General features: G+C 42.3%; 1 protein-coding gene across 7 annotated transcripts in view; it reads right to left on the bottom strand.

The window, feature by feature from the left end:
- ccdc88ab (coiled-coil domain containing 88Ab) overlaps positions 1–14,393 on the bottom strand; it is a 63,125-nt gene that overhangs the window by 6,941 nt on the left and 41,791 nt on the right. For 6 of the 7 annotated variants that reach the window (XR_013970090.1, XM_080869138.1, XM_080869143.1 and 3 more), the window contains exons 10-30: positions 14,090–14,248; positions 13,523–13,669; positions 13,280–13,424; positions 12,518–12,696; positions 11,418–11,555; positions 10,125–10,308; positions 9,835–9,965; positions 9,372–9,665; positions 8,902–9,084; positions 8,170–8,448; positions 7,796–7,920; positions 7,417–7,555; positions 6,575–6,751; positions 6,327–6,488; positions 4,798–5,075; positions 4,490–4,633; positions 4,182–4,368; positions 3,914–4,059; positions 3,686–3,778; positions 3,157–3,356; positions 1,139–1,216 (exon numbers count right to left, since the gene is read on the bottom strand). Coding sequence is in view for 6 of the 7 variants with exons in the window: in XM_080869138.1 (XP_080725264.1) it covers positions 1,139–1,216; positions 3,157–3,356; positions 3,686–3,778; positions 3,914–4,059; positions 4,182–4,368; positions 4,490–4,633; positions 4,798–5,075; positions 6,327–6,488; positions 6,575–6,751; positions 7,417–7,555; positions 7,796–7,920; positions 8,170–8,448; positions 8,902–9,084; positions 9,372–9,665; positions 9,835–9,965; positions 10,125–10,308; positions 11,418–11,555; positions 12,518–12,696; positions 13,280–13,424; positions 13,523–13,669; positions 14,090–14,248 (3,568 nt within the window). In the remaining variant the exon portion in view is untranslated. The remainder of the gene's footprint in view (positions 1–1,138; positions 1,217–3,156; positions 3,357–3,685; positions 3,779–3,913; positions 4,060–4,181; positions 4,369–4,489; positions 4,634–4,797; positions 5,076–6,326; positions 6,489–6,574; positions 6,752–7,416; positions 7,556–7,795; positions 7,921–8,169; positions 8,449–8,901; positions 9,085–9,371; positions 9,666–9,834; positions 9,966–10,124; positions 10,309–11,417; positions 11,556–12,517; positions 12,697–13,279; positions 13,425–13,522; positions 13,670–14,089; positions 14,249–14,393) is intronic. The other variant, XM_080869139.1, reaches the window with a different exon arrangement.

The following is a 14,393-nucleotide window of genomic DNA, read 5'->3' as shown; positions in this document are numbered from 1 at the left end:
CTCAATGCACTTGCAGGCATACAGCATTATAATAATAATAATATTTTAAAAGCCAACAACATATCAACCAAAGTGCACGGTCGGTCACAGCCAGACACTTTTTGACATCCCTGACCGTCTCTATGCACTTTGATTACTGAGCCGACAGCGAAGAAGAAGCATGGAAACATGCAAAGCTGCTCTGAGCGACGGCGGTGGTGCTGTGCACACACACACACACAAAAATAAATAAATCAGAGCGAGGCAAGCCCATGTCAGCAGAATAAGATCTGAAATGCAGCACGCTGACAGAGAAGAGAGAGAGACAGACGGAGGGAGAGAGACAGAATAAAGGCTCCATTTCAAGTCCTCCATGGTGAGTGCGAGCGATGATCAAGCACTTAGTGATTTTCTTTGTCATGCTGTAATCAAAGACGGGAGCACACATTTCTCAGGCGCATGAAAGGCAAACCCACAGTCTTTCCCGCTGTCTCACCTGAACACACACCCTCTCTCTCTCACACACACACACGGCCTTTCATTCAGCATACACAAACAAAATAAAACCACAAAGCACACAAGAAAGCTGCCCATTGCACATTACTGTAAGTGACCAAATGACATGGTTTTGGTCCAGAGGTGAAAATGAAACAAAACAAAACAGAAAAAAATAAATCACCACTGTTCCTATAGTTTAGCCCTAACAAACACTAAAGTTAGTGTTAAGGTTGTGTTAATCATTCATCTGCAAATAGTGAGAGGAAAGTGAGTAAAGACTTGGAAGATACTCTACAGGAGAAAGTGGCGGCGGCAGACGTGGCGGCAGAAGTGATGGGATGGGTGGGGATTACTAGGAAAAAATTTTAAGGACAAGTCACTGATGTCACCAGGTATAGCAGAGCGGCAGGGGGATGGGATAAATTCTATAAAGAATTTAAAAATTGATCCTCTGGTAGGTCCTTTGCAGACATCTCTAAAACATGGATGATAAAACTCTGGAGTTTTAAACACTGAATTCTGCAGATGTGACTGAAAACTGAAGTCCCTCACCACCGCCACCCTGACATCAGTGACTGCTCCTCCTTTGTTTCTCCTAGCGCGACAAGAGGAGGGAGAGGAGGCAGATGAAGGCTAGCGTGGCAGCTAACAGAGATCTTACACATGGAGCGCCGGTAGATGGCCTTGGCCTTGTCTTTGTCCTTGGATCTGTTCCTCATGAAAGGCAACCTTTTTATAGCTGTCCGATCACAGCCAGAGACAGACAGGTAGGGAGGGAAGAGAGCGACAGAGTAAGACCAGGAGGGAGGTGAAGGAAAAGCAAAATAAAAGAAAGAAAAGAAGGGCAGAACAGAGGGATGTGGTTAATGTTGTCACAAACAGAACCAGGGGAGAGAGAGCTGAGCTCCTGGACACCTTAACTGGACAACAGACAACACTGCAACAGACACAACAACAACTATAATATATGACTTTAAAAACATGTGGATTATAATATTAGAGAGCCTATTAGATGGTTAGTCAAGTGTAAGGTATTTCAATCTATACAAATTCTCTCCATATTATTAAAAATATACACACACACACACATTATTGGATGCCCTTTGGATGGACTGAAATGCCTTCCACTGACTTTCTATATGTTCTGTATTTAAGGGCAGGCTTTTGTATAAAACTACATTGTGTAAACAATAGAAAAACAGACACACATTATGCAAAACACACACCGTCTCCTGCACACAATCAGCATCATCCGCACATTCTCATGTTAATGGTTTTGACCACTGTATATTACATTCTCAACTTATTTCCAGGCATTACATTCTGTACACAACACAACACATTCCACACCTAGATGAGACGACAAGATGAAAATTATTAAAGGGTGCAATCAGGAGAACAAGAAGGGGCAGGTTAACAGCAAAAAACAGCACTACAGTGTTTCCAGCAAAGACTTTCCCAAGAACCTCAAAGAATGAGAGGTTTATAGCTGCTGTTCCAGCACACTCGACTGTGTAATTTCTGTACTGTACGCAAGTGTTTTAGCAAATGTTACTACATGGTTGTTAAAGGCTACGTTCTCTTTGTCTTACCTCTTATCTTGTGTGTTGTGAAAAACAGATTCATTACACTAACTGACAACTTTGTGCTACATAGCAGAAATATGTGGCTTAGTTGTTTCTTGGTGATTACAGTTAATGTCAGTACAACTGAAAACAACCAACCAAGCCAGGTCGCGATAACCAGGCAACGCATTGCACCTTTTAATATCTACGATGCTATGATACAGGACGTTTCTTATTTACGAGTGAGCTGAACAGATCGACAGGTTACCTGAGAGCAAAGCATCTTGGGATTAGATTTTTTTTTTCTCCAATATTTAAACCATGAGGTGCACTTGATTCAGCTCGACCTTGAGCGAGTATGCTGGCAACATATATGTAGTCCAAATTATTCTGCAAATTCCAAGATATTAAATCTTACAGCTTAGCAAATGACAATGACTCCAGTGACACGAAGCGAAAGTGTTAAAGCGACTTTTCTTCAGAAATGGTGGACATGCCAGTAACTACATAAAATAGTACTATTCTTCAGTGATTGAGTATAATAGCATTGGTAGCAGCTGACTGAGTGCACCTCAATTTGTTTCAAACACAAGAAATGCTTCTGCATCTTTAACCGGGTCTGAGGTCAAGAGTCAGCCTGCACAGCTCAGCCGTAATGTCTACGACAGCTGAGTGATATGGACAATGGACTCACAAAAACATGCCCTGAAAGACGTGACAGTCGGGTCACAAACCCCTCCCACCCTCCCCATCCGCAGCATACCATTGGAGGAACCCTGCACTTGGGCATGAGACTGCTGCCCTCTCCTCCCTTTGCAGAGAGATATAAAGAAGCAAAGGAGCAGTTAGGAGGGAAGACCCATTCAGTCACTCAGGCATACAAAGCCACACTCACAAAGTAGGCCATTATGTGTCAGTGAAGAAAATTCAGCATCAAATTAAAGCTGTTAGCAAATGTTTCACTAATTCTGTGTGTACTACAAAACAGTATTTTAAGAGTTTCCCTTCTCTTTGTAACAAAAAAATATTGTGAACACATTAAAAGAAGTTCCTTCAGTGATGGTTGAAACTATAACTGTGCAATCTTGTGTGTGTTTGGTTCTTTCGGACTCACTGCTGCTCATGTGTGAGAGCGTGTCATCTAGCGAGTTGGTGCCCGAGCCTATGGATGAGCTGTCCTGGCTGTCCTGGGGAAACATCAGAAAACTGTCTCCAAACTCTGATCGAGATGGAGTCAGTGTGAGAGACCGGATCCTGTCCCGGCTCTTCGGCTTGATCAGCTTCTTCATCTTTAGAGTAATCCAGTTGCCGCGCCTGTAAAGCAGAGATGAGACAGACACTCAATAACAGACGAACAAAAGGAAATAGAATTTAAAAAAAATCAATACATAATCATATAAAGGATATATAAGGCTAGATGCATTTGAAATTTTATTTTAGGCCAAAAGCCCAAATGACTATCAGGGTTAAGAAAAAAATTTTCCACTATACAGCTGTATGATGCTCTGCAGGTAATAAATATTTGATGCACTCCCTTCCTGATGCTGCACTGCTTTTCCATCTCAAAATACAAGACAGCATGTATGCAGAACTTTACCAATTTGACTCAATTTTATGTCATTTAAAGGAAACAAATTATGCACCTGCGTGGAGGTGAAGGGTCATAGAACTTGTACTGGTCCATGATCTTCTCCTCCAACTTCTCCTTCTGCCTCCTCAGCTCATTCAGCTTATCTCTGAAGGTTGGACGACGAGAAGATAAAAGCACAGTAAAAGCAGACAAGAATGCATACACTCTAAACATAAAGGCAGCATATTTGCATTTACAAACACAGATACATGGTTCTGGCATATTTCTTTGTGAGTTTTACATGTATTGTCTTTGCTCTACGTGGAACAGGTCCTTGCTCTCCATGGTCTGCTCCAGCAGTGTGCGATTTTGTAACATCAAAGTCTGGATTTGGTCCAACAGGTGACGGTTCTCTTCCTCCAAGTTTCCCTTCAGCTGGCTCAACAACTAACACAAACATAGACAGATACATTCATATTTGGCTTTAGAAGCAGTGTTTTGAAATATGATACATTAAAAAGGTAGACACCATGAGAAAACCTGAAGGGAAGAGAAGAGAGACTCATTACCTCACACTGGTTGGTTAGCTTGGTGGAGGTGATGTCCAGCTGCTGGTACTGCTCCTTCAGTTTAGAAAACTCAGCCTCCAGCTTGGTTTGGTCCAGCTTTGCACTGTTCAACTGGCTCTTTAGGTTTTTATGGTCCAGCTGGAGATTTTCATTGTCCTTCAAGAGCTGACGATAGGTGCTATTCAACCTGAGGAGAGAGAAAATCGACTCCTTGGTATACGGCCTCATTGATTTAATTCAGTCCCTTTGATGAATTAGTGCTAATGTGAGCATAATGTTTAAGGTTATGGAAAAAAGGTTGAGCTGACCTATCATTTTCCTCTTTGAGCAGTTTGTACTGGTCAGCTGTAGCTTGGTGGGTCTGATTCTCCAGGGCCATCTTTTCCTGCTGCTCCTTCAGATTCTTCTCCAGCTCCTCCAGCTCCCCCTTTCTCTGCAAGAGCTGTTTGTACCTACATACGCAAACAGACACACACCTTAACACTTATGTCGTTAGGTCCAGGACCATATTTCCTTGCAAAAGGCGGCCAAACTACAAACTAAAGTCACAAATGAGACTTAAGCTGCAATTAGACTTGAGCATGTGCCCATCCCAAGCTCCTAAACCACATCTCACTTGTCCTCCAAGTCCCTGTGCTGCTGTTCCAGGCTCTTGTGGGAGGTCTTCAGCCCACCGTGCTTGCCGATCAGCGCTTCATATTCAGCTGCCTGCCTCTCGTGGAGCGCTGCCAGCTTCTCGTGATCGCGCAGCAGCAGTTCATAGGTAGCTCTCAGCTCCTCTTTCTCCCTCAGCGCTCCTTCACGCTCTCCTTCCACACTGCTCTGCTGGGTCTGCAGCTGGGCGTTCTGGGCCATCAGGGATGCGCTCTGTGAGCTCAGAGTTGAGTTTTCCACCTAAAAAGAGGACAAAGGCAGAGGGAGAAAAGGACATATTACGCAAAGAGGTGATAAGAGTGATGTGTGGCGTGTGAATAAGAACAGCATTAAGCCCCTTAAATCAAACATCAAAGAACTTGGAAGCAGTAGCTGATGGGGCTTTGGTCTGTAGGGGGCACTCTTCCCTCAACCTGCTCTCCTGCTTCAAAATACTACAAAACATCAGCATGAAAGCTGTTTCTTTACATGTTTTCCTTTATGATCACAGCAGCACCCAGTTCTCAAATCCCTCTACAGACATGACTACTGTGTTTATTCACACTATGAACACACACACACACACACACACACACACACACACACACACACACACACACACACACACACGGAGTCCTGGTGTTGCTACAATTTCTACCTTTTTTTAAAAAACTCTTAACTACCTCTAGCCCACCCCACATACAAATGTCCTCAAACAGTGCCCAATTCAAAGCAACACATGCAAACAGAGAAATAGCTACTGTGTAAATCCCTCCACCCTTAAGAAGGGTTTGAATTACTGCCAAACAGGGAGGACAAGTGTAAATCCAGAGCAGAGAGCTAAGCAGCCGGGCAAGGCAACAGTGTAAACAGGGCAGTACACAGTGGAGGCTATAAAGGCACGATGCAGTGCCATCCAAGTCAGAACGGCTAACAAAGCTCTGTTGCCTACTATATGCATGGTTGCCAGCTTTCTGCAAAGTCAATTGCTACAGAACCCAAACTCTCTGTTCTCAAGAACTGAGTAGAGAGCTTCATGGAAAGGGTTTTAATGGCATAGCAGCTGCATTCAAGCCTTACTTCACCAGACAGAAAAAATGGTTGGATGCAGTGGTGCAAAGCACTCCACCATTGGACTATAGAGCAGTGCAGGCGTGTTCTCAGGAGTGATGAATCACGATTCTCAGTCTGGCAATCCGATGGAGAAGAACGGTACTTGCCTGACTGCACTGAGACAAGTATAAAGTTTGGGTGATGCGGGATTTTGGTGTAGGGCTGTTCTTTGGGAGCTGGGCCCAGCCCTTTAGTTTCAGTGAAAGAAACTCTTAACGTTTCAGCATACAAAGACTTTTTGGACAATTTCATCCTCCTAACTTTGAGGTAACAGTTTGGGGACGGCCCCATCCTGTTCCAACATGTATCATTCTCTGACTTCACAAATGCGCTTCTGGAAGAAGTGTGAAAAATTCCCCATAAACACACACCAAGCTGTGAGAGGTGTGACGGGATTACCTGTAGTTTGGCATTCTGCGTCTGTAGCGTTGTATTGTTCTCCTGTAAAGAGGCCGTCTGCCTCTGCACAGCCACTATCTGAGCCTGCAGGTTGGAGTTTTGGGTTTCCAGTTGTTTGAGTTGGCTCCTCAGGGCCACCTTCTCAGCCTGCAGAGTAGCATTCTGGGAAGACGACACATGATATTAGACAGGAAAATATAGAACCAAAATTCACAACATAATTCATTCCTGACAGTATCTAAACTTACATTCCTCTCCACTTCAATGAGTCTGTCTTTGACTTTCAGCAGTTCTCTGGTTGCTTCATGGCTTTCTTTCTCCCATTTACTGACAGCCTGAGGGTCTTCCCCCACTTTAGGGGGCGAGCTCTGCACCATCCTCTCCTCCTCCTCTCTCTGCCGGAGCGCCTCGTAGTTTTTCTTCACCTGGGGATGAAAATAGTAAGTCAACAAAATTAAACATTTCAATTCCTGCGACCGCCTGTTCATGGCTCATGTTTTTTCACAGCTTTGGATTAGATTTGTGTCAGCAGGTTCAAAATACAAACACCTCCCTGAAGGAAAGCAGACATCTCCTATAGCACATCAGCCCTTATAAATAGATAAAGTGCAGACAGAAACGAAGAGTGGATAAAATAAATAATGCATCGGCCTTGACAAGTCTTCGATGTTTTCATTGTTTCTAGCGTTTGAGTGTACGAGAAAGATGCTGGGACACGCTGATCTCAAGTGGACAAGCAAGCATATTCAAGTTTTTAATAATGGGGTTTTCTTTAATGTGGCAATGCTAAACATCTGTAAATGAACAAGTTTTATATTAAAGTATTTTTTTTTAAAAAGGAGCCAGTTGACATGGTTCAGGCATCTAGTTAGGATGCCAGATGGGAGGCCTCAAGAGACAGAACAGGCTGGGGAGTTCGGGAATGCTTTGGGATTGCCCAGAAAGAACTAGAGTGTGGCTGGAGAGAATGACATCTGGAATAGTCTCGTCAACCTGCTGCCAGCACAACTCCACTTTAGATAAGCAGAAGACGGCAGACTCACAGATACAAATCCATATTTTTAAAAAATTCATTGGTTGTGTTACAAACCGTTTTCAGCTCCTGGCGAAGCTGCTGGTTAAGGTTGGAGGACTCCTGCAGTCTTGCCTCAAGTGCAGCAATTTTCTCCTCTTTGATCTCCAGAGTTGATTTCAGGGTCGACTCCAGTTTGGTTTCCAGGAGCTTAAACCTGACGATAAAGGTTCAGGTCAGTCCAGACGAGTGTTTGTTTTTGCAAAGTGAGTTTGTGAAAGAAACGCTGTTTAAAATCAAAGCATGTCATTTACACCTCACCAGACTTGATTCATTTTAAGCCTTAACTTTAGTGATTGTGCTTTGTAATAATTCTGATTCCAAGCAAGCTGACAGGCTTCTCATACGAGCTGAATCTGAGGATGGTTTAGCTTTTGTGTGCAGATATAATATTCACCTGTCGTCTGAGCTCTCGTCATGCAGGAGCCTCTCTTTGTTCAGTCCAATCTTTTCCAACTCATGGGTCAGTTTCTCAAGATCATTGGTCATCTGCTGAGTCCGCAGCTTCTCACTCACAAGCTCCTAAACACACAATTACATGCTTTTGAATTCCATATTAGCAACAGACATATTATTAAAAATAACCCAATCAAATTGGTTGCAAGGTTTATTAAAAGGGATATAAAAACAAATTTTTAGTCACAAATTCTTAATTTTATCAATATTTGTTTCAATACACAATGAATGGCCTCTACAATATATAAATCAAGAGGTTTAATATGTTTTGAGATAATATTTGCAGATGTCTGATAGTCTAACAGCTATTTTTACCTCTCTGAGCGTGACAAGGGTCTTCTTATCGATCGTGGCCTGTTTGACCAGCTCCTTTTTCTCCCTTTCCAGGTCCTTGACTCTCGTACAGGAGTCCCTGAAAAAGATCATCTCCTTGCCCATTGTACGATTTTCCTTCTCCAGGGTAGTGATGCGCTGGTTGCTATCATCCAGCTTTGAGTCGCGGATCTCAGCCTGCTGCCTCAGTCGCTTGTTCTCCTTTTCCAGGAGCTTTTTGTCTTTCTCTAGCTGGGAGCTTTCCAACTCCAGAGCCTTGTTCTGGAGGAGAAACGAATGTAATGGAGAGCAGATGGTTAAATATGATTTGGGATTACTCTTTGTCTAAATGCCTTGTTTGGCTGAACTTGGACAAAGATTTGCTCAAAAGGCCAAAAATGTATACGACAAATAATCTGGGTTAATCCAACTCAGCTGGGAATCGCGCTATAATTTCAAAATAAACTAAAAAGAATCAGAGCGGCAGTACAATGCTCCTTAAGCACCAGATCATTTTTCACTTTTTTGATTTATTTAGGAGAATTCAGTCTGCTGAAACTACATTTTTTGAGCCAGTGTGACTGACCCCATTAATCAATGCCAACAAAAGTAACAGACGCCTAAAGCTGTCCCACTAGTTGCCATATATTTGAGCTGGACAAATAACTGCAAGTTCCTCAAAATACCTTTAATTCTTTCATTTTCAGTCCATTTCCACATTTAAGCATTACCTACCTCCTGCTCCAGCTGCTCGAGACGTTTACTGGAGATCTTGAGCTCCTCCAGGTTACGCTGGAGGGACTGATTCTCAGACTCCACCTCTTGCAGCTCTGCCTCCAACTGCTGGATCTTCTTGCTGCTGTTCTCTAAAGCCTTCTGCAGGCGCTGGTTCTCAGTATCTAGGCCCTGGTAGCTCACCTGGGAGAGGAATAGCCAGATTAGGAAATTCAAATCATCTATGAACTAGTTGTGCTTCTCCCTGAAGACAACTATATGTCAGATCCCCTGTAACAGCATTCAGTGATAATAAATTACAAAACTAAAACGGATTCTTCACATTCTTAAATAAACATCTTCGTTTGTGCCGAGATGGCCACTAATCTTCATTTGCATATATCTGCTTTATTTCTCAAAGAAATTTATTCCCACAGTTACATCTCACTGCTCTTCAATCACATATGTACCCGCTGTATGACCTGTATTACCTCTAATCTCTCAGTCTTCTTAGACGAGGCTTTGAGCAGCTCCAGACTGCGTTTCAGTTGGCTCTTCTCGCTCTCCAGCTCCCTGTTCTCGGCCTCCAGCTGAGCAGCCTTAGCCCCCGCCGAGCGGAGACTCTCAGCTGAGCGTCGAAGCTCCAGGTTCTCCTGCTCCAGTTGAGTGTTTTCTTTTTCCAAAGCCTCCAGCTGGAAGGCCATGTTTTTCAGGGTGTCCAGCTTCTTCTTGAGGCGGCGGCCTTCTGCCTCAAGCTCACTATTCTCCTTCTCCAAAGAAGCCACCTAAACACACACAGGAAACAAAGATGAGAAGCAAAGCATTTGGCAATACCACCAAATTCTTTTCATCTTACTCCAACAATTGCTTCCAAAAAAAAAATAAAATAAATCTGAATGTGAGATAAGATAAGAGGATGAAAACTTGCAGACACTGTCACAAAATGCACCTGACCTTTTCACAGGTGATTCCAAGACTGGCAACTTTCTTCTGCAGGCTCTCGTTTTCCCTTTCCAACTTCTGTATCTGAATTTCCAGCTCTTCTGCTCTCTCTCCTTTCTCCTTCATAACTTCAAGCTCTTTGCCTGCAAAAATAGATGTTTAACAACAACTAGAATGTTTATCCATAACATTTTTATAGCACATGAGGAAAGATGAGGGGGGGAAAAAAAAAAACAAACAAAAAACCTACCATTACTAACTTGCTGTAATGAACCATAAAAAATAATAAACATGTCACTTACGCAGCTGTTTCCTTTCAAACTCCATCTTATTTAGTTTGGCAGTTGTCTCACAGATCGACTCGTGGAGAATGCGGTTCTCTTTTTCCACATCCTTGACCCGGGCCTCGGCACCCACCTGGCAGCGCTGACGCAGAGACGACACGGTTTGGCTCAGGTGCTTGTTCTCCTGTTCGAGACCCTTCATCTGGAGAGCACATATCAGTTTTATTGAAGGCTAACAGACAACTTTAAGATAAATTATTTACTTTTGGGTGAATTCTATGCTTAGTGACCATTTTTGCAACAACTAGCTTGGCTGCATGAGCCAGTGCTGGAGAAAGACTTTCATTTAGTTTCTTTTAGTCTAGTTAGATAAACTCATTAAAATTCAATTGACATCAAGAAAGAAAACTAATGATGTGTTAAAAAAAAAAAAGCAAAAAAAAAAAACAAAAAAAAAAACAAAACAGAAACTTATTAGGAGTATGCAAAGCTGTTCATGTATTTTGGAACATCACATTAGCCACATCTCATTATGTTCCCAGCCAAGTGCATAGATTTTGCTGCAGTAATCCCAGTGTTCTCTCTGTGTAGCTAATCAAGGCCGGATTTTACAAATCAGACACTTAAACTAATCAAAGGTGTCAGATTTAGGTCTAACGGCTGCAAAGTCCCTGCAGACGGGCAGCGAGCTAGTGCATCTGGGCGACAGAGTGCCAGAAATCTGTTCAGTCAATAAAACATTAGTGGAGTTTCCACTAAACAGTTTTTTGGAGCCAAACGCAAATGAATTACACAAAGATTGCTTTCAAGAAAACTAGAGACTTCAGTAAATTACACAGCCGTGTAGTAGTCGTGTTGTTTTAATGAAATTTCCAGGAATGAGAGTCAGTAACGGTTTTGTGGAGAGCACAGCGTCTATGTCAGAGCCCCATTTGTATTAATGTGTCTGAGACTGTCCAATAAACTGGAATGTTAATTACATTTTAAAGGCACAAAAATATTACGCAATTGGTTTTCAGAAAAGCTGCTCTCTAAATCAGTCAGTGAAGTATCATTCTTGAAAAGAGGCGCAAGGGGAGAGATTTAAATCAAAGTCAGGGCTAGCTTCCAAAGCTAATTAGCTTTTTACCAAAAACTTTCCACTCCAGGTTATTATTTTTTAGAAAAATATATTTTTGATATTTTAGGCACATTCACAACTGAGTAGGTAGGATGTGACCACTCCAAAATATATTTGGATTACTGACTTCTAAAAATTGTGCATATTATTTTTTACTGATGACGTGTCATTTCCTGTAAGCGTGTGCGTACCTGTCTCTCTGAGTTTTCTCTGAGGGTTTCCAGAGTCTTCTCCAGCAAAGCCTTCTCCTTCATCAGGTCAGTACTGAGAGATTCGGCACTGCGGAGCGACTCTCTGTCTGCTGTCAGTTCGCTCTCCAACGACTCCAACTGCAAACAATAATTAAAGCAAGTTTGCGATTTTTGTTCTTGGGAGTTTTTCTTATTCTGTTACAGAATAAGAAAAAGATGCACAGGAGATGGTCTTGCAGCATCAATTGTGTGGACGACATATCATAGTCACAAAGATGGCAATGCAGTTATTAATCTGTAACAAATGCTGAATACGTCACCTCATTCTGTCACTAATCTGCAGAGAGACACATAGAAGCAGCTGTTCACACATTAAAAGTAAATATTACTGTGGCTCGACTCTTCCAGCAGCTGCATTCACATTTTAATGTGCTCTGGCTCCTCAAGCCACTCAGAAATCTAACTCTGAATTTTCTCTTTGTGAGAGACGAACACAATTTCAAGCCTTTTATTCAACGGCCACAGAGAGAGGCTTATGTTTCTGAAAATAGCTGAGAGACTTCTCTTAGCAAGGGGCACTGGTGTGTCAAACACTGGAAAAGAAAAGGCAATGCAGGGCTCCCCGGATTTATAGGTTTGCTTTCAACCTCCCATCCACCCCTTTCTATACCCTCTCTCCTCCTTTCTGTCCATTTCCTACTGAGGGAAAAGGTCTAGAGTCAAGTACCAGGATGATATATTTTAGAGGAACTTGGTGCAATATGCTAATCTGATAAAGGACATAAATTTTAGCCTCAAAAAACGATGTAGAGCTGCAAATCTATACTAGAACACACACAGAATACCCACTTTATTTCAGTCATAGAAATGAACAGTGAACAGGACCTACATGTGAAACTATATATCCAGTTTTTATTGGGGAGGACTTGGGGTACAGGCAGGCATTTCTCCTTCGAATAACATAATCGGAAGCATAGTTGTCTGCGTAACTTTGAGTCATTCGACAAACATCAGATATGTTTAATCCAAACAGAAAACAGGAATTTACTTTCAGCTAGTTCCCAGAGAGAACAATAATAAAATATGACGTCAATTCTTACTTTCTTGCTCAGCTTCTGGTTTTCCTGGTTAGCTTTGACCAGTTTTGTCACAGTGTCCTGACTGGCCGCTGCTCTGAGTTCCTCAACCGTCTTCAGCAGGGTCTGGTTGTCTTTCTCCAGCTTTAGCAGACGGCTTGACGTTAGCTCATTCACCTCCTCCCCCAGAGACTTCTGAGGGGCTGAAAAATATGGATTACAAATAGCAAATGTTAACAACTAAATCCAAAGAATTCTGTTTTGATTTTTGATTAGTTCGTTACCAGGCCTCTGGAGAACTTCAGTACATGTTGAGGAGCTAATTTAGCCATTTAAATCAGCTGTGTTGATTCGAGGACATCTAAAACCTGCAGGGGCACCGGCCCTCGTGGACTGAGATTGCCCACCCCTGCACTATGGTATAACTTTACAGGTCTTAAAGCCTTTAAAGTGCCATTTTAACAAACAAACTCCCACACAAAGTCTTTATCCAGATCCCTGTCTTGTTAAACCTCTTAACCACTCTTATAATCCAAACGCACTGCTGATCTTTCAGGAGCACTTGAATATTACTTACAGGTCTTAACCAAGTGGAAAGAAAACCCAGTGGAAGCTGACAAATGCACAAGGGCCATAGAGAAGACACCAGGATTAAGAGCCAATGACCACAGTCTGATCTGTCGGGCCATCTGAACCCTTAATCTTGGTGAACTCAGGTGACTGTCAGCAGCATTTTAACTCAACATGCTATTTTTCGACTTTTCAACTCCGTGGCTCTCCTCTAACCTTCTGTTAGCTCTGGTGTCTTTGATAATTGTTCCAGCTCCCATCCAAGGTGCAGGGATTCATCCATGCTCTGTTTCTGGGCCATCTCAAGCACAAGGTTCTCCTCTAACAGCTCCTTCATTCGCTTACGGTCCATGTCCCGCTCCTGGGTCATTGGGGATATAACAAAAGTTTTCATCACTATTTGTACTTTCCAAATAGTACCGATACTGAAACACTGAATTAAAAAACTTATCATCATACCATCTCCAGGTCGTGGATCTTTGATTTGATCTGTAGATTCTCCTTCTCCAGGAGATGTAATTTGTCGGACCGGGTCCTGCTAGCATCTAGCTGCTCCTCCAGCATCGTCTTAGTCTCCAGCAGAATCTGGTTGTCCTCCTTCAGCTCCTACAGAAAAGCCAGCAGGTAATAAAAGGTGAACAACAAAACTACAACTTGGACATGTGCTCTCTTTAAACAAAAACGTAAGATTTAAATTAATATATTGCATAGACTGGGCTTACACAGTTTTACATATGCATGAATCTTTATATATGTGAATGGCACAAAATATTCATCTAGAAAAGTGTTTTCTGTTAGATTTATAGTTTTTATTCAAGAGAGCACTAACAATAGTTCAATTTCTAATTCAAACATCAATACTTATTTTTTAAAAACTAGCAGTTTGCAGTGAACACAGATATTGCAGTATAGATAATAAGATGGGTCTCATACTGGTTGCATAATATCACAACACTGCCAACATAAACTAGAGTTATTAATATTTGGCTACGAGATCATGTTTGATCTGTATGTGCAGCCCTGTACCTCAACTCTGGCTTTGTAAAACTCGATGTCATGAAGTCTCTCCTTGTATCGGCTCAGCTCGCTCTCCAGCTTGTCCACGCGTATCGCTTTCTCTCGGAGCGAATCCAGCTCGTCACGATAGGCCCGAGCCGACCGAGCATCTGACAGCAGCTGATAGCTCTGAGGGAGTTGGCAAACAAATGTGCAGCATGATAATGTGGATTCATGAAACAAAGAGCAACTGACAAAGAATTTCATGGACAAAGATGCAAACAACCAAAACATGCATTAAAGAAAAAAAAACAACAACAACAACAACAACAAC

The sequence above is a fragment of the Rhamphochromis sp. 'chilingali' genome (genome assembly GCF_963969265.1).
Source record: "Rhamphochromis sp. 'chilingali' genome assembly, chromosome: 20".
Taxonomy (NCBI): Eukaryota; Metazoa; Chordata; class Actinopteri; order Cichliformes; family Cichlidae; genus Rhamphochromis; species Rhamphochromis sp. 'chilingali'.
Note: the sequence above shows the minus strand (reverse complement) of the source record. Positions and strands in the feature narration are given on the sequence as shown.